The sequence below is a fragment of the Bos taurus genome, chromosome 17 (genome assembly GCF_002263795.3).
Source record: "Bos taurus isolate L1 Dominette 01449 registration number 42190680 breed Hereford chromosome 17, ARS-UCD2.0, whole genome shotgun sequence".
Taxonomy (NCBI): Eukaryota; Metazoa; Chordata; class Mammalia; order Artiodactyla; family Bovidae; genus Bos; species Bos taurus.
Genome location: NC_037344.1, coordinates 63,284,336 through 63,309,894, shown reverse-complemented (window position 1 = coordinate 63,309,894; position 25,559 = coordinate 63,284,336). Strand labels below are relative to the sequence as shown.

The 25,559-nt window shown below is 44.5% G+C and overlaps 3 protein-coding genes across 15 annotated transcripts in view; 2 read left to right on the top strand and 1 right to left on the bottom strand.

Moving 5' to 3' along the window:
- GIT2 (GIT ArfGAP 2) overlaps positions 1-5,241 on the bottom strand; it is a 42,700-nt gene extending 37,459 nt beyond the window's left edge. For 12 of the 13 annotated variants that reach the window (XR_009490949.1, XM_005217835.5, XM_010813922.4 and 9 more), the window contains exons 1-2: positions 5,048-5,241; positions 266-399 (exon numbers count right to left, since the gene is read on the bottom strand). Coding sequence is in view for 12 of the 13 variants with exons in the window: in XM_005217835.5 (XP_005217892.1) it covers positions 266-399; positions 5,048-5,099 (186 nt within the window). In the remaining variant the exon portion in view is untranslated. The remainder of the gene's footprint in view (positions 1-265; positions 400-5,047) is intronic. The other variant, NM_001193101.1, reaches the window with a different exon arrangement.
- Positions 5,242-9,502: 4,261 nt separating this feature from the next.
- The window catches only part of ANKRD13A (ankyrin repeat domain 13A), a 34,163-nt gene continuing 18,106 nt past the window's right edge, over positions 9,503-25,559 (top strand). Inside the window, exons 1-3 of the mRNA NM_001205709.2 lie at positions 9,503-9,598; positions 21,295-21,427; positions 23,457-23,581. Coding sequence (NP_001192638.1) covers positions 9,503-9,598; positions 21,295-21,427; positions 23,457-23,581 — 354 coding nt within the window. The remainder of the gene's footprint in view (positions 9,599-21,294; positions 21,428-23,456; positions 23,582-25,559) is intronic.
- On the top strand, positions 21,438-23,450 carry LOC107133305 (histone H2A.Z-like). The gene has a single exon (XM_059876406.1). The coding sequence runs from the start codon at positions 21,864-21,866 to the stop codon at positions 22,308-22,310; it is 447 nt and encodes a 148-aa protein (XP_059732389.1). The 5' UTR covers positions 21,438-21,863; the 3' UTR covers positions 22,311-23,450.

The following is a 25,559-nucleotide window of genomic DNA, read 5'->3' as shown; positions in this document are numbered from 1 at the left end:
ATAGTCTAGAAAGTCGGCAGTAAAACATTAGGAAGAAATTTTAATGACTATCTGTCTACCTATAGTCGAGCTTTTCCAGATTTTCACTAGGAGAAAAATAATCTTAAATAACTAATTCAATACTTATATATAGCACTGATAAGCATGGCACCTCTACTCAATTAGGATTCAAACATTTTTGTAAGGTTTAAGAAGTGTAATTTCAGTTCCTAAAACAGTAACTCCTAAAAACTTAAACTTCTTGAGGAGAATTCTTATTCTTTACCTGAAGCAATGTCGGAGGCCATGGTGTGTGTTTAAGATGCCTCACTTGAGAGATATGGCGTCCCAGACTCCGATGGACACTGCAGCACTCATCGCATATAAACGTTCCCCTATTTACGGATGCCCAGGAAGGATCTGGAAAGAAGAGTGAGATCAGTGGCAAGGATACCAGGTGGTTGCTATTCTGCCAGGTGGCAAAAGATGACCAAGGTTTGGTGTTTCAGAAAAACAAGACATTTCTGTTGTGTTGGTATGCTAGTCAACATGTTAAGCTGGGGAGCCTGTCTGATGATACCACCCATCTTGACTAGAGGTACAATGTTAATAGAGATGGAAAACATGGATTGAAGCCCTGAGTGATCACTTACCTGCTTTCTGGTCCAGGACCACAATCTGTAGCCCTAGTAAGATCTACTATCTCGGATATGTGCTCCTTCATTAAATGTAAGAGAAGCAAATTGAGCGGGTTCACCTGAATCATTCTGACTCCATTCCCACAAATGGCAGGACAACAAAACTGCCCATGAACAATCCACACAGAATTATGTGAAGTGAATGGTGAAAAGACAGCTACCCTAATACCGCTACACATCGACACGCCTCTGGGCTTAGCAGAAAGCTACAAGCGACACAATTATAAAACAGCTCAGCCGCAGTGGCTCTGAAAACAGACTGGGAAACCCTGGCCTCCTCCACTAGGAAACGTGCTAGGATATCCGTTAGCTGTCTTAAATAAACTGTTGAGTCCGATCTCACCACGGACCTGAAAGAACAGAAGCTGTAAAAACATCGGCCTCACAGAAAAAAAGACGCAAAATACAAATGAGCAATATTTCTGACGTGCGCATGATACTTTTTTTCCTGTGAAGTCTGACAAAGCCTCATCAGACACCCTCTGAAACAAGGAAAAACGCACACTTAGTAAGCAGTAAGAATAACTCACGCTGGGAAAGTAAACTAAATATTTAGAAACTCAAAACACAGACAGACCTTCTACATTTCATCAGATTCACACAAGGGGTGACAATAGGTGCCGCTCAAGCTGCTTGGCTTGAGGGTTATATTTAAAAATTCTTCAATGTCCACAAAAATCTCTAAAATGCATGTACACCATCCTTACCATTTCTAACAGTTTATTCAAACCCCTTCCAACCATATAATGAAAAGTTATGGGATTTCAATCAAAGACAAACTGGGAGTCAGAGAGTGTGGTGGTTAAGAGGGCTGGCTTTGGAGACAAGCAGTCCAGGGTTTGAACCCCAACTCTGCCACTTCTTGCGCAAGGATCTTAGGCAAGTTATTTCTTTGAGGGTACTCATCATGGATCAAATAGAAGAACAACACATCTCAGGGCGGTGAGGATATAAAAGAGTAAGTGAAGCTCTTTGCATATAGTAAGTACTCAGTAATGTGAGCTGTTATAACTTTTCCCAATTATTTTGTAAGTACCACTCAAGTATTTTCAAGAGCTCACTGCAATCCATGGCCACTAGGAGAAGGAAATGGCAACCCACTCCAGTGTTCTTGCCCGGAGAATCCCAGGGACGGGGGAGCCTGGTGGGCTGCCCTCTATGGGGTCGCACAGAGTCAGACACGACTGAAGCGACTTAGCAGCAGCAGAGAAAGTCTTTGATTGCTAATATTCGAAATATTGAATGTGCCACATAAACACTACCTTACTACACTTAAAAACCTCATGGAGTTTTCAGGTAGTTGAACTCAGAATAGGATATGAACTAGATTCATTAAAAAAAAAAAAAGGTAAACCAGGACCTCCCTGGCGATCCAGTGGTTAAGACTCTGCACTTCCACTGCAGGGTGCACGTGTTCAACGCTTGGTCAGGAAACTAAGATCCTGCATGCCATGCAGCACGGCAAAAAATGACTTAAAAAAAATAAAGGTAAACTATTGACTATGATTTGATCACAGTTAATCAAACATTTTGGAGCTCCAGCTTTAGTATCAGTCCTTCCAGTGAATATTCAGGGTTGATTACCTTTAGGACTGACTGGTTAGGGAAATCAATCCTTGAATATTCATTTCGAGGAGCGAGGATCAATGCTGAAGCTCCAAAACAGTTGATTAACTATCATCAAATCTTAGTAATTAGTTTACCTATCTTTTAAAAAAAATTTTTTTTTTTTTTTGCCATGTTGCAAAGCATTGGAATTCCAACTCATTGGAAAAGCCCCTGATGCTGGGAAAGATTGAGGGCCAGAGGAGAAGAGGGCAACAGAGGACAGAGGACGAGATGGTTAGACGGCGTCACCAACTCAATGGACACGCATTTGAGCCAGCTTTGGGAGACAGTGAAGGACAGGGAAGTCTGGCATGCTGCAGTCAATGGGACTGCAAAGAGTTGGACACAATTTAGGGTCTGAACAGCAACAATTACAAGTTTGCCATGAAACAAAAACTCAAACAAAATTCTTCAGTGAAGAACAACTATGTCAGTACTACTAAAGCACTCTAAAAAAAAAAGACTGGAAACATCAAGATGAAAGATCCCTGCAAAGATACATAACAACTTGGCTTTTTGCAGTGTGGTACTATGAATGACATACATACAGAAAGACTTTATTTTGAAGATCAGCCTTGGTTTTCACCTATTGTTCAGAGAATTTACAGTCCTCTTGGAAGAAATTAAATAGGGACAAGACAGGAAGGATTTAACACACACTAAGCAAAGCTCTCCACTACAAGGCTCTCTACTAGTCATTTTAACATCATGAATCAGAATCACATGAAGAGAATATCAGAATGTTAACGACAGTAAAATCCAGTGAACCCCTTCCAATTTATGTGAACATTTTATGCTAGGGCTTCTTAACATGGGTTCTAGGAACACAACCAATGGGCTTCAGAAACATCTATTATCCCACTAAGAAATCTTAACAAATTCTGTGTGAAAGGTGAAGTGCACGTGTATTTTGTGGGGAGAAGGTCTTAGCATTCATCAGAATCTCACAGGGATCCTGAACCATAAAGGTTACTCTCTCACTAGGGCTTTGCAGAAAAGGCAGCACAAATTCCTAGCTGCTCAAGTTCAGAACATTTCAAGGTAGCCTAATTATATTCAAAACAGGAAGGAAGTGACTCAATTCTCTGTAGATTAGGCATACGAGACAACAACTAAAAAAGATACAATGGAAGAGAAAAATGTTCTCAAAGGCACAAAACGCCACAGAAGTGCAAGACAGTATTTAGTACAGAATTCAGCATGACAACAGAGATGCAATTTTCCTCTGCCCTGTGTACCATCCACTGAGAAGCAAAGAACATGCGCTTCAAGAGGAAGTTTGAATCTAGATTCATGTGAATCAAACATCACAGAAAGTTCAACCGAAAACAGGCAAGAAAAGAAGGAAGTGGAGCAAATAACATTTTTAGAGAATACAATGGAGTTTGTATGACAAGCTAACTTAGTTTCTACAACACCTCTTTAAACTCCTCCACCCGGTCTCCCTATCTTCAAAAGAAAGTGGTAACCCCACTTACATTATACAGTCCGTGAAATAACCACATAAGGTTTGAGTTATCATAGTCCTTTTAAAATCGGTCTGCACCTCCATATGACAAGATGAAGTTTAAAACAGAGTGGTGCTCGATGACTTCGTTAAGATTGTTTATTGGATACTATTGTGCCAAAGAAGCCATCTTACCTTTTGAATTACTTCAAATTCAAAGGAGATAAATCCAAGCACTGAAAACAGCACAGAGCACTGTCAACCCGGCTCCAACAGCTAAGATAGATCTCAACTCTAAATCTGATTAAACATGGGAGGGATGGTTTCCGCCCTTCAGTGTTCCCATATGCCTAAACTGCCTGAATACCCAAATGATTATAGTTGACAATGATTTGGTGTGTTTATTTTGTAGGCAGTAATTAATGTATAATTTAGAAATTCAACTACAGCTTTAAGAGGCTATGAAGGTTCTGTACACAATACAAAAAACAGGAAAAATAAAAACAACAACCCCAAAAACCACCTTAGATGAGACAATCCTAAGCATATTCATTGAAACTGTTCTACCCCTGAGCACCGTACTCTCAATCATCCTCACTCGAAAAATGAGGAAATCAAGACTCGGCCAAATGAAGTCACCAGCCCAAGGTCACCCAGAGGCAAAATCTAGTTTGAACTCGGCCGGTTCGGATCTCAGAACTTGAGACAAGCATTGCTCCCTCAAGCGATGGTCGGCGTTTGCAAGACCCCGTCATCCGGGAGACTGTCCGCGGCGGAGTGGCAGTCGGGATGTTAGAGAAGCGGGGCAAAACTCATCCTTGGGGGTCCTCTGGCGAGCCTCAGTGGAAGGAAGCGGCGAGCGTCGCCCACTCCGGACAGGGCCTCCCCCCAACACCGGGGCGGGGGTCTGGGGGGCTGTGGGGAGGGGGGATGACACCTGCAGCCTCTGGGGGCCGCAGCCGGGAGGACGCTCGCAGTTGATTTCTCTTATTGGCCTCCTCGTGGATTGCCCAAGCCCCTTCCTGTTGGGAAAGCGGCCACGACCCCGCCGCCTCTACGCCCGGCCTGGGACAGAGGGGACGAGAAAGAAGAGAGGGACGGGAGTGACGGGAGGGCGGCGGCCCCCTACCCGCCGGGCTCTGACAGGCCCGGGACGGGTCCCGCCCCACGGCCGCCCAGGCGCCTACTCGTCGCGACCCGGGGCATAGGGTGCAGAGCTCTACTGCCCGAACCCTCCCGGCCCGAGGGGGCGGCCCCGGGGCAGGGGTCCTGGCCAGGAGAGCTGAGGGGAGCGGGCCCGGCCGGTGCGACTCACCCGGCCCGCTGCAGTCAGCGCACACCTCGCTGCTCCGGAGCCGCTTCGACATGGCTCCCGCCTCCCACCTGCCGGGAACCTGGGGCCCCGGGACAGTGAAGGCGGCGGCGGCGGCTGCGCTTCCGCTCTAACGGGTCCCCGCAGCGGCGCTGGCGGCGGCCGCCTCTCCCCTCAGCACCTCACAGCCGCGGCGCAGCACGCACGCGCGGGGAGGTGCCCTTCGGCGACGGGCGGGTCACGTGACCGGAAAGGGCACGCTTCCTTGTCGCCATTTTGAGTGAGGGCAGGTGTCTCCTCTCCTGTTTCTAAACCTCTTTAATTTGGGGGGGGTCTCCCTCTCTGGAAGAGATTCACTTCCTCCCAGTGCTGATTAATATCAAGGGAAGCAGCATAATGTAGTGACCAAAGGTATGCAGCCACAGCCTTCTTGAGGCAATCATTCGTCAAGTCATTTAGCATAACTTTGGCCACGTTCACTTATTTATTCGTTCCTTTATTCAACAAATATTTATTGACCAGGGCTTCCTTGGTAGCTCAGCTGGTAAAGAATTCGCCTGCAATGCAGGAGACCCCGTTTCAGTTCCTAGGTCGGGAAGATCCCCTGGAGAAGGGATAGGCTACCCACTCCAGTATTCTTGGGCTTCCTTGGGTGGCTCAGACGGTGAAGAATCCGCCAGCAATGCTGAAGACCTGGGTTTGATCCCTGGGGTTGGGAAGATCCATTAGAGGAGGGTATGGCAACCCACTCCAGTACTGTTGCCAGGAGAATCCCCATGGACAGAGGAGGCTGGCGGGGCTACAGTCCTTGGAGTCGCAGAGTCAGATAGGACTGAGTGGCTAAGCACACATAGATAATACTGAAATTATCAGGGATGCACATTTATTGACCATGTACTATGTTCCACACACTGTTCTGGGCACTGGAGAAGGAGCAGTGAGCCAAGAAGACGAAATTTTCTGTATTTATGGAGTTACATTCAACTGTACTAGATCTACAATAAAATAAGTAGGAATATATTAGATGTTTCCCTATGCTGCAGTTTTAATCTTATCTGGAAAGTGGAGGTAGTCTGTCTACCTCAAGCCCATGATTCACGTTTGTATAGCTTGTTACCTAAAAATGATTTTTACATTTTTAAAGGGGTGTTAAGAGGAAAAAAAGAGGGAGAGGACGAAGAATATTCAGCAAAACCCTTACATGACATGCAAAAGCGAAATATTTACTAAGGACAAATGGAGTAACTTACAGAAGCATATAGTGTGCCTGCCCCATAGTAAGCACTCAATAATAGTTGTTCCTCTTACTGGAATTAAATACTGCTATTATTTCCTAATCACAACTTTTTTTTTCCTTTGAGGGTGAGAATAGATAACCTAATTTACAGGACTACATAAACACAATGAAATGAATTTAATCAGTCTGAAATCGAGCAGAGATGTGGTCCTAATGCTAATGAACATTGTATGTATTACATATGTGTAAGCACAACTATGATCCCCATTTGGCAAATATTCCATGGCTATTGTGGGCCAGAAACTGTCTTGACCTCCAGGTACTCTGGTGAGCAGCCATTGTGGAGTTTTTTCACTAATAAATAAAGAGAAATGTTCAATAAATACGGAAAGATGACGAGGCAGAGGATTAAATTGCCCAAGACTTCTGAAAGGATAGGAAGTCCTGGAAGGGGTCTCAGGAGCACTGGTCTTTGGTTCATCTCTCCATTTTTATAAATGTGTGGTGTGGGCATAACCACATAAACCCCACACATTCCACAATTAGAGCCTCTGGGTTCCATCCTGATGCTCCTGCATCCTGTTCTGGTTCACAGACTCACAAATCTTCTGGCCTCAACATGTGTGGAGAAAGGATTAGGCCAGGATTCTTGAACAGCTGTTGTTGCAGGCGTCTGAAAAGCTGATGTCCACAAGCAGAGAAGGCAGAGAGTATGCTTTCAGGATGCATCAAATAACTTTGCCCGGCTATGTGGTCTAGTTGTGGACAGCTGTGCAGAAAGCTCAGGCTGGCGAGCAGCCGTGAGTTGACTTGGTTCTTCATTGAATCAAGGAACTATAGTGTCTTAGGGTGAAACCCAAAGAATGAACTTAAGTTTGGCTGACTGTGGTCAAGTGTAAGTATTATCTATTAGTCCTTTCGGCCATAACCCCAAATTAAAAAATAAAGGACACTCGTATGCGGAATAAACCAGCAACTTAGGTAACTTTGAATCATAACCCAGTTTGGAGTTGAGGCAGAACAGTGCTTCTCAAAGTAGGGGGGGTGGGGGTATGAATTTTTCTCCTCCAGGGTACATTTGGAGACATTTTGGCAGGAGTGTTACTGACATCTAGTGGGTAGAAACTGCGGGGATTCTGCCCAACATCCCCACATAAAGTTGTTTTTTTTTTTTCATTTCTTTTAATTTAATTTTATTTTTTAACTTTACAATATTGTATTGGTTTTGCCATATATTAAAATGAATCCGCCACAGGCATACATGTGTTCCCCATCCTGAACCCTCCTCCCTCCTCCCTCCCCATACCATCCCTCTGGGTCGTCCCAGTGCACCAGCCCCAAGCATCCAGTATCGTGCATCGAACCTGGACTGGTGACTCGTTTCATATATGATATTATACATGTTTCAGTGCCATTCTCCCAAATCATCCCACCCTCCCACAAAAAGTTTTATGTGGTTCCTGTCTTGCTTTCCAATTTGGATTCCTTTTATTTCTCTTTCTTCTGATTGTTGTGCCTAGAACTTCCAAAACTATGTTGAATAAAAGTGATGCAAGTGGGCATCCTTGCTCCTGATCTTAGAGGAAATGCTTTCAGCTTTTCACCCTTCAGTATGATGTTAGCTGTGGGTTTGTCTTATAGGGTCTTTATTATGTTGCACAACATTCCCTCAGTATGTAGCATTCTACAATGGTATTCTGCTACTGCTAAGTCACTTCAGTCGTGTCGACTCTGTGTGACCCCATAGACGACAGCCCACCAGGCTCTCCTGCCCCTGGGATTCTCCAGGCAAGAACACTGGAGTGGGTTGCCATTTCCTTCTCCAATGCATGAAAGTGAAAAAGTGAAAGTGAAGTCGCTCAGTCCTGTCGGACTCTTAGCAACCCCATGGACTTCAGCCCACCAGGCTCCTCCATCCATGGGATTTTCCAGGCGAGAGGGCTGGAGTGGGGTGCCATTGCCTTCTCCAATGGTACTCTATTCAGTCATAAAAAAAAAAGAGTGAAAATTCGCCATTTGCAGCAACAAGGATGGACTTTTGAGGGCGTTATACTAAGTGAAGTAAGATAGAGGAAGACAAATACAGTATGACATCACTTACATGTGGAATCTAAAAATGACAACAAAGTTATAAACACAACAAAAACGAAGCAGATTCACAGATACAGAGAACAAACTAGTCCTTACCAGTGGAGAGAGGGGTAATGTAAGTGTGGGGGAGTGGGAGGCACAAACCATTGGGTGTAACATAACTCAAGGTGTATTGTACAATACCAGGAATATAACCAATATTTGGTAAAAACTATAAATGGAAAGCAACTTTTAAAAACTGTATAAAAAATAAAAATAAATCCAAAGTAAAAAATAAAAGAATTAGAGTTACCAGAACAGCAAAAACAAATATATGAAATTTATGTGGTTCAAAATGTGCTTAAGTTGAGAAGCTCTGAGCTAGAACCATCCTCTCATGGGGCAACTACTTAACGCCACTTCTCCAAGAGTTTATGATGCCTACTTGAAAACTGGTTGGTGTTGCCCACTTCCAAAATGGCTCCTGACCAATCGTGGCAGGATCTCCCCAGGTCCAAACAGGCTGCAAGAGAGTCAGGAACTAGAATGGTTTGGTCCAGGAGCCTATTGTCACCCCCCTCTGACCGCAGAGCCGATGGAAGAGGCCCAGTTGTGGACCGAACCATATGAGGGACCTGGGGCAGGAGTAAAGGGGATGATAAAGGCTAGATCGAGTTTTTCAGGTCGAGATCCTAGGCTAAGCAAGAGAGTTTCATTTCTGTTTTCAGTACGATGCTCTGATTCCCGGTATGGGATTGGAGGTGGGTGAGGTTGAGCGGAACCCGGCCCGGGTGGCTAGCCTCGCCTACCCCCCCGCCGCGGCGCGCGGTGGTCCGCTCCCCGCACTTCCCTGTTTGGGGCAGTTCGGCCCGCAGAAGTCGGTTTGCGAGCTGTCAGCGCGGGCGGGAGCGCCGCGGGGCGCGGGGTGGGCGCGGCCGACCCCCGTCCCCGACCCGGCCCACGATCCCCGACCTCCCGCGCGTGCCCTGCCCCCGGCCCGCTAGGCCGGCCGGCCGCGTACCGCGCCCCCTCGCCCGCTCGCCTGGTTCTCTTCGCTCGCCGGCCGGCCGGCGGGCGGGCGCCGGAGACCCCCACCGGGGGCTGAGGCTTGGCAAGCGGGCGGTGAGGGCCCGGCTGCGGCCTCCCTCGCCATGTCCTCGCCCCGCGACGCTAGCGGCGACTTCCCCTTGCACCTCCTGGTCTGGAACAACGACTACCGGCAGCTGGAGAAGGAGCTGCGGGACCAGGTGAGGGGGCGAGGCGAGGGTCTTACCCCGGCTAGAGGAGCCGGGGAGTCGGGGATCGTATCGCCTCCCTGAGCCCATCTCCAGCCCTCTGGGGAAGGGGACGGGGCACCGCCGTCCCCTTCCGCTCAGCAATCGAGGGACAATAATAATAACAGCAGGATGTGTACTGAGTATTTAATGTGTGCCAGGCCGAAGGTTTTATATACATTCTCCCTCTTAACCTTTCCAGCAGCCCTAGGAGGTAGGTACTATCCTTTCATTTTACAGAGAAGGAAACTAAAGACGCTCAGAGATTATGTCTCTTACACAAGGTCGCTTACCTAATAAACACCAAATCGAGATTGTAACTCTGGCCAACTGGCTCCAGCGTGCACCGTCTTAACCAATTATTCTTGCCTTTCTCCAAAATGTGTGAGCAACACACACCTTTCACCCCACCCATTCTTTTTGTCAGGAAGGGCTTGGGCTTGGTTGGGTTTGGAGCCCAGGTTCTAACTCGCCCTGTGACCTTGGGCAAGGCATTTTCCCTGTCTTGGCCCACGTCCTCTTCTTTGTGGAATGAGGGTGTTGATACCCATGTGGGCAAATTCTGTACTTGACTGTTACCAATAGGTCTGGGGTGATGCCCAGGAAAAGCTCCCCAGGGAGGCTGATAAACACCAAAGTTTGAGAATTGCTGGTGCACAGCATCCTTAAAATCACTTCCTGTTCTAAAGTGCTTTGATTCTTTTTTTATTTATATTCCCAGCTTTATAAGCAGTGGTTCTCAGTTGGAAGTGATTTCCTCCCTCATCCCACACATCTGGTAATTAATAGAGACATTTTTGTTTGTTACACGCGGGGAGTGGGTGTTACTGGAATCGAATGGGTAGAGGCCACAGAGGCTGCTCAGTATCCTAGAAGACACACATGTGTAAGACATCCCCCTCCCCAGTTAAGATTTGTCTTTCCCAAAATGTCAGTAACATCCTTTTTGAGAAACCCTGTCTTCAAAGCAGCACAGTGATTCTGGGAGGTATTGGTACACTCAAGTTAAAAACCGACATACTTAGCAGTTACGATGTGTATGTGTGTGTTTTAGTCCCTCAGTCGTGTCCAGTTCTTTGCGACCTCATGGACTGTAGCCCGCCAGACTCCTCTGTCCATGGAATTCTCCAGGCAAGAACACTGGAGCGGGTGGCTATTCCTTTCTCCAGGGGATCTTCCCAACCCAGGGATCGAACCTGAATCTCCTGCGTTGCAAGCAGATTCTTTAAGTCTGAGCCACCAGGGAAGCACCTCGTGTAATTGTTCGGGTTGACTTCATTTTATCTAGTGTATTAAAGTTCTGGTTTTTGGATGGCTCAGATTTGATGCACTAATTGTCAAGAAATTCTAGAGGAAAGAGGGCATTGGTTTTCTTCTGATTTGCAAAAATTGAGCAAGGTCGGCATTCCCCACCCCACCCCCCTCCGACACCCCCACTTGATGAACAGTTACTGCTAAGTGTGTTCTTCCTTTTTGGCTGTGTTGGCCCTTCACTGCTGCCCGGGCTTTTCACTAGTTGTGAGTGGGGCCTACTCATTGCGGTGGCTTCTCTTGTTGTAGAGCGCTGGCTCTAGGCAAGTGGGCTTCAGCAGTTGCGGCTCAAGTGGGCTCACTTTTTGCAGCTCCTGGGCTGTAGAGCACAGGCTAAGTAGTTGTGGAGCCCAGGCTTACTTGCTTCGCGGCATGTGGGATATTCCCTGATTAGGGATCGAACACATGTCTCCTGCACTGGCAAGCGGATCCTTTACCACTGAGCCACCAGGGAAGCCCTAAATGTGTTCTTGTACTCTGCCATCTTTCTTTAAGTCTGTTGAGCACCCAGTGGAAGTCAAAAGTTGCCCTTTTTTCTTTTAAATTCTCTGTCCACACAGAATAAACTTTTGTCGTAAGAGTCCTTGTTCCTAATTAGATCATGCCCCCAGAGTAAATGATTCAACAGTTAGGCATCACAGTGTACCTGATGATTCAATTCCCTTTCTCTTACTAGACATAGATCAAAGGGAACCCGCTATCGTTTTTTTCTCGGCTTTAAGTCTCACCTTAGACACTTTAAAAATGACCAGTCTTTGTTTTTAGGCCTGCTGTGTTTTGCCTCTGTACTTCCTCAGTATCGGAGCCTCACAGCTTCTTGTGAAATATTGAGATAAAGTACAAGGAAAGTCACAAAACTAAAATCCTATCTGATAGAGTGGTTCACCATCGTCATTGAACCACACACATGTTCAATACCAATTTCAGAAAACAGCAGGCTTTCTGTTCATGGGAGGTGAGGAAAAGAGTTAAAACGAAGCACCGTCTTTCTTTATAGAAAAACTCAGTCGATGATAACAGTCTTGATTTGTAATCTGAAATGTGGCATGGTTGAATTATTTCTTTTTCCTGCAACTTGTGATAGAAATGTTCATCAAAAGTTCTCTGTGCCTCTTACCTTGAAAAACATTAAGGACACAGGTGATTAGCGAATTCTAATTTTGCAGCAAGGTAGTCCTGGGATACATTGATCCTTAGTGCCTTTGAGTGTCAAGGAGATCAAGAAAGAATATGCATCTTTGCTACTTATTTGTTTTTGACTTTGTTATCTGTTATAACTGTAGATCATGTCACAAGATTCTGTTTTCTCTGGGGGAGAGATAGTTGAAGTGTATTCAGAAAAAACATCTTGACTGTGGAAGTTGGACTGTCATGACCACGAAGTCCAATTGCAATCCTGAAACTTTGGCCATTGAAGGGGTGGAGATGGGGCTGGCCTCACGGGTGTGCAGTCTCGGCAGTTGCCCAGGGCCCTGTCCTCAGAAATGGCTCATGCTTGGTTCAGTGTTCTGTTGTCATCGTCTGGGAAGTCTTACTATTTTCTTTTGAAGAAGGGGCCTTGCATGTTGATTTTAATCTGGGTCCTGTGAATTATGCAACTGCTTCAGGATCAAAAACTTGATTATTGATACCATTAAAACACAAGGCAGGGAATATTTTGTTGCTTTGATACTTATTGAGATCCTCTGTTAATTATGAAATAGCTATCTACTCCCCTGCCTTGGAGGCAGTTAGGTTAATGGCCAGTACTAATACTAGTTACGTTGTGAGCTTGGGTGCTTAATTTACCCTTAACAAATCAGTTCATGAGCTGTCAAAATGCGGAGCATTAACACTAAACGCTTACTATTTTGCCAGGCACTGTGCTGAAATGTTTTTGTTGTTTTTGGTTTGTTTTAACTTTTTCTTTTATATGGAGTATAGCTGATTAACAATGTTGTGATAGTTTCAGGTGGACAGTAAAGGGACTCAGCCATACATATACATGTGTCCATTCTCCCCCAGACTTGTCTCCCATCCCAGCTGCCACTTAACATTGAGCAGAGTTCCCTGTGTTATACTGTAGGTAAAAAATGCATATACTTACATACATACATACATACATACATACATATATATATATATATATTTTTTTTTTTTTGCCACGCTGCACTGCATGTGGAATCTTAGTTCCCCTACCAGGGATCAAACCTACCTGCACACTCTGCATTGGAAGCATGGAGTCTTAACCACTGGGCTGCCACGCAAGTCCCTTAAAATGTTTTATGTGCAGTTTTAGATGTAATTCTCACATCAGTCCCCAGGGGTTAGTGCTTGTGTGATTCCCATTTTACAGATGAGGAAACAGAGGTGGAGAGGTTCAGTCACCTGCTTACCAAGTTGTCAAACTAAGATGTCAATCCTGAGGAAGTCACTCTCACAGAATAAGAATCCTGTATTCTTAACCCTCCTGCTTTCCTTCTTTTGGTAAAAGTGCCTCCATTTCAGGATTCTGGAGAAAGAGGAAGGGAAAAGATCAGAAGGTGCGGGCCCAGGGTACCTGGAAGCAATACATTTACCATAGCTGCTGCTGTTAATATCATCATCATCCTGGGAATGTGGCTCCTTTTATGTATGTTCCAATTTTTCTACAAGGAACCCGTATTGGCTGCATAATTAAAAACAAAAAATTTCCATCACCCCAGCAGTAAAGCCAGCTGTTTCACTTAAGGCTTTGTTTGCCAGTACTTTTCTGCAGTCCGTTCTTCATTCTTTCCATCCCACGAGTGAGACATGAAGCTGGCACACTGGTAGCTGTAAGAATTTTTATTTTGTTCTAGGAACAGCAGCACAGAAAGAATCAAGTTTATCCAGATGAAGAAGAATAAGCACATGTTTCTGAATGTGTGTGAGTCTTGTTCATTTAGCCGAAGTTCACTGCTTGTTTAACTTTGCCAGAGATGAGATTGTTTCAAGCTTTCAGCGTTTACTCAGCCGAGGCACTTTATTAAGTGCCTCTTAACCCATCAGCTCTACTGTCTTTAATATTCAGTGGGGCCTTAAAGTTGGTCGGTGCAGTTGAAATGATTTGTGTTCTGGTTATGTCATTTGTCACTTAGCCAGAGAGGTCTGTTAAACATCTTTCAGCCTTCCTGCCGATGCTGGGAGAATGAATGAAAATTTAAGGGGACAGATGCAAAGGACAGTCTGTGCACCTTAGCAGAGGAGGGAAAGCCCTGTGGGATCAAGTGAGGTAGAGGGTAGCAGCTGAGGCCTGACTCCAGGGCCAGCCCTCAGTTAGGGAGCCAGCAGTGAAAGCACAAAATCTGGGCCAAAGAGGACGTTCTAGGCAGCGGCAGTGCTCAGAGCCTGATCGGGAACCACCCGGGGATTCTCATCGCAGCCCAGGGCAAGGCTGGGTGAGGCCACCGGGCACTCATTCCAGCCAGTCCCTGTTGGCTGGAGGCCCACCCTGAGCCAGAGCCTTGGATCCAAGGGATAGAGCCTGGAGCCTGCTCTCAGGTGCTCCTCCTCAGCCCCTGGGCTCAGTTGCACCTTTGCAACCAGGCACGTATTTATACCTCCCCCGGACTTGGGGTGGGAGAACCAGCTCAGGCCCCGGCTGGCCACAGAGGACGAGGGCCATCTGAGCACGCACAGGACTCTCTCAAGCAAAGGGAGGGCCAGTTAGCAGCCTCTTGCCTGAGGCCTTCCCCCCAGGAGGTACCTGTGATAGTTTCCAAAGTTCTGACTGTGCACCACTCAGAATGGGTCCCCCGAGGCTAGTTAGGGACCCGGAAGTGGACCCAGCTGTCAGACACAGCAGCCCGCACTCAGCTGCAGAACAGTAGGCTACCAAAGAGGGCTTGGATAAGAAGAGTCGGTGGGCTTAAAAATTAGCACATAAGGAGACATGGAGAAATCGCACACCTTTTCTTCTTTGGGAGGGCACTGTGATCATTAAGAGTGGGCAGTTTTAATTTGGTACAGCTCATCATTGGAGAAACTTAAAGGAAAAACTTAAATGATCGGCTATGACAGTGAATTCCAGTGAAATTCTGAGCTCTTGCTAACTCAACTCATGTCATTAGTTTAGGACCCTCAGCTCCCCTATTAGCTGTAAGGAAATTGGAACAAATCCCTTTTAGGGAGAAAGCGACAGCTTATGTGAAGCAATGTAGTGTAGGAGTATAATCATAAGAGCTGACTCTTCTAAGAGCTTGCCATGAGGTTTACCCTAGTAAGACTTTTGTAAGATAGGTGGGTTTTTTTTGTTTGTTTGTTCTTACTGTTCCCGTTTTACAAGCGCGCATACTGAAGCTCAAGAGGAGTTAAGCAACTCGTCAAAGAGCATGTAGATCGTAGATTAGACTTATGTGTTGCATAAAACACATACATAGGTTGATTTTTAAACATCTTTATTGAGATTCAATTCCCTTATGCAATTCACCCATTAACGTGTATTATTCAGTTTTTAGTGTATTCCCTGAGTTGTGCGACTGTCACCACAGTCACATTCCAAAACATTTTCATCACCCCCGAAAGAAACCCCACACCCATTAGCTGTCATTCCCTATTTCCCCCCAACCCTTCAGCCCCAGGCAACATTAAGCAGCTTGATACCTCTATAGATTTGCTTCTTCTGGACATTTCTTATAAATGGAATCATACAATACGTGGCCTTTTGTGTGTGGCTTCTTTAACCTAACATGATGTTTTCAGTGTTCATCCATGTCATGGGAGGTGTTAATACTTCATTCCTTTTAATGGCTGAATAGTACTCCCGTGTGTGTGTGTGTGTGTATGCTATATTTTGTTTATTCCTTAGCCAGCTGATGGACATTTGGGCTATTATGAATAATCCTGCTCTGCTTATCTGTGTATAGGTTTTTGTGTGACTGTATGTTTTTATTTTTCTTGGGTAAACACCTATAAGAGGACTTGCTGGGTCTTATATTAATAGTAATTCTGTGTTTAACTTTTTGAGGAACTGCCAAATGTTTTTTCAGTTTGACTGCACCATTTTACATTCCCATCAGCAATGTATAATGGTTCTAGTTTTTCCACATCCTTGTCAACACTTGTTATTGTCCTTTTGATTGTAGCCATCCTAATGGATGTGAAGTATTATCTCATTGTGGCTTTGATTTGCATTTCCCTAAGCTTCCCTGGTAGCTCAGCTGGTAAAGAATCTGCCTGCAATGCAGGAGACCCCGGTTCCATTCCTGGGTCAGGAAAATCCCCTAGAGGAGGGATAGGTTACCCACTCCAGTATTCTTGGGCTTCCCTGGTGGCTCAGATGGTAAAGAATCCGCCTTCAATGCAGAAGACTTGGGTTTGATTCCTGGTTCGGAAAGATCCCTTGTTGGAGGGCATGCAACCTACTCCAGTATTCTTACCCAGAGAATCCCCATGGACAGAGCGGCTTACAGATCATGGGGTTGCAAAGAGTCTGGCGTGACTGAGCAAGTCAGCGCAGCACAGCACAGTGATTAGTTATTTGAGCGTCTTCCATGTGCTGTTGGCCATTGGCGTATCTTCTTTGAAGAAGTGTCTATTTAAATCCCTTGCCCGTTTAAAAACTGGATCATTTGTCTTTTTATTCATGGATAGAGTTCTTCATGTATTCCAGATGTGCACGTGCTAAGTTGCCTCAGGTGTGTCCGACTGTTTGCGACCTCATGGACTGTAACCCTCCAGGCTCCTCTGTTCATGGGATTCTCCAGGCAAGAATACTGGAGTAGGTTGCCATGCCCTCCTTCAGGGGATCTTCCCGACCCAGGGATTAAACGCGCATCTTTTGTGTCTCCTGCACTGGCAGACGAGTTCTTTACCACTAGGGCCACCTGGGAAGCTCCCATATTCTAAATACTAGCCCATTAATAGGTACATGACTTACAAACATTTTCTCCCTGTCTTTGTCTTTTTACTTTCTTTATACCGTTTGAAGTATAACAGTTTTCAGTTTAGATGGAGTATAATTTACCTATATTTTCTTTTGTTTCTTATGCTTTTGATGTTGTATCTTAGGAAATTTTGCTTAACACAAGGTCACACAAATATAATTGTATGTTTTCCTCTAAGAGTTTTATTGTTTTATTTCTTACATTCAGGTTTATGATCAACTTTGAGCTAACGTTTGCGTTTAGTATATATAATACTTCATTCTTTTTTTGCATGCTGATATCTAGTTGTTCAAGCGCCATTTGTGGAAAAGATGATTCTTTCCCCATTGAATTATTTTGGCACCCTTGTTGAGAATCAATTGACCATAGATGTATAAGTCTATTTCTGGACTCTAAATTGTATTCCACTGATTTATATGTCTACCCTTTTGCCAGTATCACAGTCTTGATTGCTGTAGCTTTGGGTAGTAAGTTTTGAAATTGGGAAGTGTGATTTCTCAAATTTTACTCTTCTTTTCAAGATGATTTTGGCTATTCTGGGTCCCTTGAATTTCCTTAAGAATTTTAGTATCACCTGGTTCATTTCTGCAAGAAATAAGCTGGAATTTTGATGGAGATTGCATTGACTCTATAGCTCAGTTTAGGGAGTTTTGACATGTTAAAATATTAAGTCTTCTGAACCATGAACATGGGATGTTTCCATTTTTTAGATCTTTATTTCTTTCAACAGTGCTTTATAGTTTTCAGAGTATAAGGTTTATACTTCTTTTGTTACTTATTTATAAATGTTTTATTATTTTCAATGTCACTATAAATGGAATTTTTTATTTTACTTTTGAGTTGTTACAAGTGTATAAGTATACAACTGATTTTTCTACATTGCTGTTGTAGCCTACAACTTGAACTCATTAGTTCTAATATTTTTTAAGTGGATTTCCCAGGATTTCCTATATGTGAGATCATGTTGTCTATGAGTAGAAATAGTTTTACATTTTCCTCAGATGCCTTTTATTTCTTTTTCTTGCCTTATAGTCTTGGTTAGAACCTCTAGTACAATGTTTAATAGATATGATGAAGAGAACATTCCTGTCTTATTTCTTATCTTGGGGGAAAGCATCCATTCTTTCACCGTTAAGTATGATGTTAGCTGTGGGTTTTTCATAGATAGATGATGTTTGAGGAAGTTCCCTTCATTCCTAGTTTGTTGAATGTTTTGGGTTTTTTTTAATCATGAAGGGTGTAGGATTTTGTGAAATGCTTTTTCTGCCTCATCTTAGTCCATTTGGGCTGCAGTAACAAAATATCACGAAGTGGACAGTTTATGAACAGTAGAAACCTATATAGTCTTGGCGCCTGGCAGTCCACGACCATGGTGCCAGCGGGTTTGTGTGGTGTCTGGTGAGGGCTTTCCTCCTGGTTCATAGCAAGTGAATCCTCACAGTGTCCTCACTTGGTGGAAGAGGTTTCACAAGCTCTCTGGAGCCTGTTTTCTAAAGACACTCATTCCATTCATGAGGGCTCCACTCTCATGATCTAAGTACTTCCCAAAGGCCCCACTTCCTAATACCATCATCTTTGGAGGTTAGGATGTCAACATACGAATTTTGGGTGGACACTTCACATTCAGACCACAGCGTGCATTTATTGAGATGGTCATATGTTTGTTTGTTTTTTTCCTATCAATATGATGTGTCACGTTAATTGATTATTGGATGTTAAGCCACCCTTGCATTTGTGGGATAAACTCACTCAGTCATGGTGTACAATAACCCTTTTCATATATTATTGAATTTATTTTGCTAAAATATTGTTGAGGATTTTTGTATCTATAGTCATAAGAGATACTGTCTATGGTTGTCTTTCTTGTGTGATTTGTTTGTCATCAGCATAATACTGAGCTTATAAAATGAGTTGGGAGGTTTTCTTCCTTCTTCTGTTTTTGGGTTTGTGAAGAATTGGAATTAATTTGTTGAACGTTTGGTAGAATTCACCAGTGAAGCCCTTCTGGGTCTGAGGTTTTTTTCCCCTGGGAAATTTTAAAATTACTGAGTCAATCTTTTTACTTGTTATAAATTTTTTCTGGTTTTTTTCCTAAGTGAGTTTTGCTAGCTTGTGGCTGCCTAGGAATACGTGCCTTTCATCTAAGTTCTCATTTGTTGGCATACAGTTGTTCATAGTGTTCATTTATAATACTTCTTATTTCTGTAGAGTTGATAGTAACATCCCCTATATCATTCCTGATTTTGGTAACTTGAATCTTCTCTTTTTTTTCTTTTGGTTCTTCTAGCCAAAAGTTTGTCAATTTTGTTGATATTTTCCAAGAGCCAACTTTTGGTTTTGTTGATATTTCTCTGTTGATTTTCTATCTTTCTTCCCCCCACCAGTTTCCACTCTAATCGTTATTCACCCATTGTTTTAAATCACACTTTCATTATAATATATCATTTTCCCTCCCTTATCTCCTTTCAGATGAGGAGGGGCATAGGAGGCCCTGCACAGTTATAATTATCTATGCAAAGTGTACAGCTATGGGACTCAGACATACAGTTGCCCCACCGCTGCCCTGTGGTCAAAAATAGAAAAAAGTTAACTTAATATATTTGAATTTGATTGTATACATCATATCTAGTGACCCAGAAACTTGAGCCTTACTTCTTAGTCCCAGATGTTGGCTTTGTTCTAGGGTGTGAATTAACGACTGAAATGACTTAGCAGCAGCAGCAGCAGCAGTTTCCCCTTTTGCCTGGTAAATATTGTTAAGCATCTCCTGTGTCTGGCAGCGTGCTAACCCTAGCACCTTTCATGTAGTACATAAAACTTGTTGAGTAAGAAAGCATCATCTATAACAGACGTGAAAGATAAGAATGAATTTGCTAAGTCTTTCTTTCCTGCTAAACTTCAGCTAAGTTAATAGTTTTAAGTCACATTACTTAAAAGAAAAAAAAGAACAATGATTTAATGCACATTAGAGACTAAGGTGGCAGAAGCTAAGAAATATAAGATTCAGATCCCGCCCTTTGGAATTCTCAAGTGAGATAAACAGGCCATCCCTTTGGAAAAGTCAGGGAATCCCAGGAGGTGGTGTGGGCCCTATTCTAGGAGACGTGATGGCCTTTTAGCACCTGAGAGAACACCGGGCCTGGAGTTGGTCCAGGAGGACACGTGTTCACTTAGCAGAATATCTTCAGCCACTTCTGTTTTTCTTCGATACCAGTCTGTCTTCACTTCACAATGGCCGCGATACAATTAGCAAAACAGGGAGGTCAGGTAGCTGTTGGATAGTGGCTATTTACCCACAGTCCTGCTTACCTTCCTCTCCTGTGGCCGACAGTGGCTTGTCCTGGATCTCTCTGGAGGCTGCCCCACAACTAGCATCACACATCAACATAAAGCACATTTTCTAAGCAAGCAGTCTCATGATTTGGGGCTGTGGTGGGTCTTCATTGCTGCACACAGGCTCTTTTTTCTAGTAGTGGGGGCTACTCTTCATTGAGATGTGCAGGCTTCTTATTTCTGTGGCCTCTCTTATTGGGGAGCAAGGGCTCAGAGTCGTGGTCCATGTGTTCAGTAGTTGTGGCTCACAGGCTTAGTTGCTCCGTGGCACGTGGGATCTTCTGGACTAGGGATCGAACCCGTGTCCCGTGCACTGGCAAGCAGATTCCCAACCGCTGGACCACCAGGGGAGTCCCCTTAAAGGTTTTTATTTTCCAACAGCCCACGGAAGTTTCTTGTGTCCTTGAAGAACATTCAGAGCTGTCTCTGGAAGGCAGCACTGACCCGTTCAGACGGAGCCCTGGACCCCAGTGCAGGTGCCGGAGGGAGGGCCAGAGTAGGAGTGAAGAGTAGAAGCCAAATGGATGTCTATCTGCGTCCTCACGCGTGCCTGGCGGACCACGCTCACTGTATGTGGGACCCACGGATGCTGCCACTTCGGGGCACTTGGAGCTCAACAAACAATAACGAGAGTGGTGTTTTGGTGGGAATCCAGCTAGAGAACGTACTTTTATTCTGACCCAAATTATCTTCTGTACTTTCAGTTTTGATTAAAGTCCTTGCACTTCCTGTTCTGGACTTGAGTGCTGAGATGTGCTGGAGAAATCCCCCACGTTCCACACCACAGGGTGGCTGTGTTTCCATGCAAGCCCTTAGCCTTATTTAGACTTAATTTGAGCGCTGTTGTGCTTTGGGTTGTGTTTGATGATCGGAGGCCTGTAGCTGGTGTTTGTTTATGAGGCTCTTAACTTTATAGAAAAAGGAACTCAGTAACCGTCACCTTTATTTATAGCCCCCAGAGTCACATTATTTCAGTTCGTGCCCATGTGTAAGCATTTGTTTTTCCCATGTACTGCTGTCTTGAGTGTGCAAATACTATTTTTAATTTCTGTACTTACTATTAACCTCTGAAACTCCTTTCCACGTTTTTGTGTCCAGTTATATATATCCAGTTACATAAATGCCAGTGTTTATTTACAGAACGTGGAGGCCCTGGATCCTCGAGGTCGCACCCTGTTGCATCTTGCTGTTTCTTTGGGACACTTGGAATCTGCCAGAGTCCTGCTCCGACATAAAGCAGATGTGACAAAGGAAAACCGTGAGGGTTGGACAGGCAAGTGTACTTGCGAAATAACGTAAAGCCTTCCATTTTGTTTTCTCTCTCTGAATAAAGGGTAGCCTCAGTCCTCATTGTCTTCAGAGTCATCTTTATCTTGAGCTCTGTCTCTCTTGGGACTCGGGGCCGGGGAAGGAGCTGAGAGCCTCGGAGGCCACTGGCTTGTCTGCAGCACAATGGTCCCAATTGTGTCCTGGGTCAGGCGCCCAGGGTAGGGGGTGACTCTTCATCCAGAAAGCAGCTCTCAGCGCACCAGACACGAAGGCGAGCACCCGGTTTCCCCTGAGGAGCGTGGCGGTAACTCCAGCAAATCCATCATGATGGACAATCAGAAAGAAATGATAGGCAGTTTGAATCACCATGTGAAGAAGGAGGAGGCGGCGGGCTCTCACTGGGTGTCTGACTAGTCCTTTTTCTGCCTTGCTTGTTTGAAATGGCTGACGGTAAGGCTGGGAAGGACTCAGGAAAAGCCAACACAAAGGCGCTTTCTCACTTGCAGAGAGCCAGTCTGCAGTTCCTGGGGGACCGTATTCATCCATACCTAAAATCTAGGACCACCAGCCATGGATGTGTGGACGTGACTGCCGCTGTGTGTAGCACAGCCATCCTGGAGGACCTCACCGCAGAGGTACTTGAATTGGCAGGAAATGCGTCAGAAGACTTGAAGGTAAAGTGTATTACGCCTCGTCACTTGCAACTTGCTATTCGTGGAGATGAAGAATTGGACTCTCGGATCAAGGCTACAGTTGCTGGTGGTGATGTGAGTCCACACATCCACAAATCTCTGGGAAGAGAGGACACAGAAGACTGTCTAAAAGAAGCCTGGATTCCTTCTTATCTCAGGACTCTAAATACCCCTACAGCTATCCAGTGTTGGTGATTCCAGTGGACCATATCTCCGGGAATAAGACAGATTTGCCTTTTTTGTAATTCTGTTTGAGCAAGTTGGAAGCTTAATTAACTTTCCAACAAGCCAAATTTCTGCATTCGAGTCTTAACCATGTTTAAGTGTTACTGTGGCTTCAAAGAAGCTATTGATTCTGAAGTAGTGGGTTTTGATTGAGCTGACTGTTTTTGAAAAACTGTTTGGATTTTAATTGTGATGTAGAAATTATAGTAACAAACATTTGGTTTGGCACAGACATTTTTTCTGTACCAAAAGAAAAAGTGTGGTGGATAAGCTAAATAAAGGTCATATCTCACCACCCCACCCCCCACCGGCCAAAAAAAAAAAAATTATAGCTGAAAATAGTATCCTTTTCCAGTGAAATCCTGGCACTTCACTTGTTTTGAGACTCTTGAGACTCCCTTGGACTTTGAGGAGATCAAACCAGTCAGTCCTAAAGGAAATCAACCCTGAATATTCATTGGAAGGACTGATGCTGAAGCTCCAATACTTTGGCCACCTGATCGAAAAGCCAACTCATTTGGGAAAACTCTGATGCTGGGAAAGATTGAGGGCAGAAGGAGAAGAGATGGCAGAAGATGAGATAGTTGATAGCATCACCGACTCAATGGACATGAATTTGAGCAAACTCCAGGAGACACTGAAGGACAGAGGAGCCTGGAGTGCTGCAGTCCATGGGATTGTGAAGAGTCAGACACAACGTAGCAACGAAACAACAACACTTGTTCTGCAAGCTCTCCTACTGCTGGTCCAAGTAATTGGGGGTTGACTGAGCAAGAATACACACAGCCTGCCTGCCCATCTCCACAGCTGTGTCATCACACAGTGAAAGCCAGCTCTGAAGACACCGTCAGGATTTGAGTCAGTAGTAAGAGACAGGGGGAAGATAATAATGGCAGGTTTGCTCAAGAGGCTGAAAGTGCTCTGTTCTCTGCTCAGTCAGGTAGGGGTTAAAGTAAGTAGTCATGGTTGTGAACATTGGGTGGGGCTGGAGCCTCTGTCCCGCTTTAAAAAAATTGTTGGCCTTCGATCCAGAGAGATACTTTTCAAGCTGGCTTTGGAATTTGTGAGTAAGTATGAGAATACAGGGTGATCAGATTACATCTTTTTGCCTTCCAGTTTTGCACGAGGCTGTGAGCACCGGTGACCCCGAGATGGTGTACACGGTCCTTCAGCATCGGGACTTCCACAACACGTCCATGGCCCTCGAGGGAGTTCCGGAGCTGCTCCAGAAAATTCTCGAGGTAGCCATAAAAACTGCCAGCGCCATCCGTGGAGTTGAATGCTGACACAGCAGCCACAGACAGTTTGACATCCTTGTGCACCCTCCCAAACAGTTTGAAGGATTGTGAAAACGATGTATTGAATACCAAATAGCGTGATTCCTTGCTTTTGCGATCTGTTAAATGTATGATGTCTTTCACAAACTATGTTTCCAGGCCACTAGACTGACTCTTTTAAGTGCTATTTAAAAGTTAGAACTAAAGACAAATGGACATCAGGCAATTAATTTGTCTAGCTGCCTGTTTTCTTAATAGTAGCATCCTGAGCTTGGGTCATCTTGGGGAAATTATAATGAACTTCATTACTGTCTGGGGATTTTCAGGGCCTGTTGAGGCTCAGAAGTCTTTGTGCAACTCTCCTTGACACCTCTGTCACTTCTAGCCATTAGTATTTTGTGACTTCTAATCCATTGCCTGAACTTAGAGTTACTAGCTTTGGGGCAGTTTATCTGTCTTGTGAGTAAAAGGGTATGGGCTCTGTAACACTTGGAGAAGTTTCTTAAAAGATTTTACTTCTAGGCTCTCAAGTTTGTTTTGTTTGTTTGCTTTAATATTTATTTATTCGACCTCGCCGGGTCTTAGTTGCAGCACGTGGGCTCTTCGACCTGGCACGCACACGTTTTAGTTACAGCATGGAAACTCTTAGTTGCAGCATGTGGGATCTAGTTCCCTGACCTGGGATCAAACCCCCAGCCTCCCGCATTGAGAGTGTGGAGTCTTAGTCACTAGACCATCAGGGAAGTCCCCCTTGGATTGTTTGGGATGATAGTTACCATTCTTCAGATAGCCTTTGTCACTTGGCGTAGCTGTCTTATTGGTCAGTCATGTGCAGTATTCCTGAGGCAGCCAGCGGTTCAGTTTTCACATCATTTATTCTCAGTTGAAGCACAGAAGTGAGCTCCCCCAAGTACTTCCAAAGATACTTGCTAGATAAATCAGCTTCCCACACTTCTTGAGAAAAATTAACAGCTCTGTTGAGAAAAGGAATAACTTTGCTGTGAGACAATCTGAGCATTCTTCTTAAAAAAATATTAACACTTAAGCTAAATCCTGCCTAAGACATTGATTTTCCACATACTGCACAGAAACCATCCGTGAAATATAAGTTGTTGTATCCACTGATTTTAAAATACATGTGTGTTTGAGTGCACAGAGATCACATAGATTGGTTTTCTTGTCTAACTCACTGTAGGAGGAACTAAAAACATCATCTGTCCATTTGACAAAGCAGAAAATGACTTATTTTACCTAGAGTCACCCCCCCCCCATTTTAAAATTCCATGTAGAAGACTTTTTTCACCTGTGTTGATCCATAGCCATGAACTGCCCTGAATTATACCCTGTGTTGGAGGTTACAGACAGCCCACATATGACCTGGTGCTCCGTGGCACCAGAGGCCATGCCTAACAGCCTTTCAACGGTGTCTCCTCACTGCATGTCCATGTTTCTTTTCCATTGTCCCTTGGAATGACTTTACCCATCTTTGGAATCTGGAATTTCTAGCTTTTGTCTTTTGGGGTTTCTTAAGTAGCTCTCCCAGAACCTTCTATAGGAATTCATGGTGGGTCAGAAAATGATTCTAAACAGGCTTGCTGTGGTGGTGTGAAACCTCAAAAAGCCAAATTCTAGAAGTTTAAGAAGAAAATGAGGGGCAAAAGTCTGAAGGAAAATAACTTCCTGGGGACAGTGATGTCTCACACCCTCCTGGTTTCAGAGTGGTCTGATAAACACCCCACCCTTCCCAGCACACAGAGCCTTTTGCAGTCAAGCTCCCTGTAGGACAGGTGGGGTCCACACTCCTTCTCCTTGCTTAGACCAGCCTGTGACCCTCACTGCTAGGAACCCAACTGAACCCTTAAATCAGATTTGACTTTTATCTCCCTCCAACCTTGTCGCCTGCAGTTAACTTTATTAACTGTCTAGACGTATTTTATAGTGA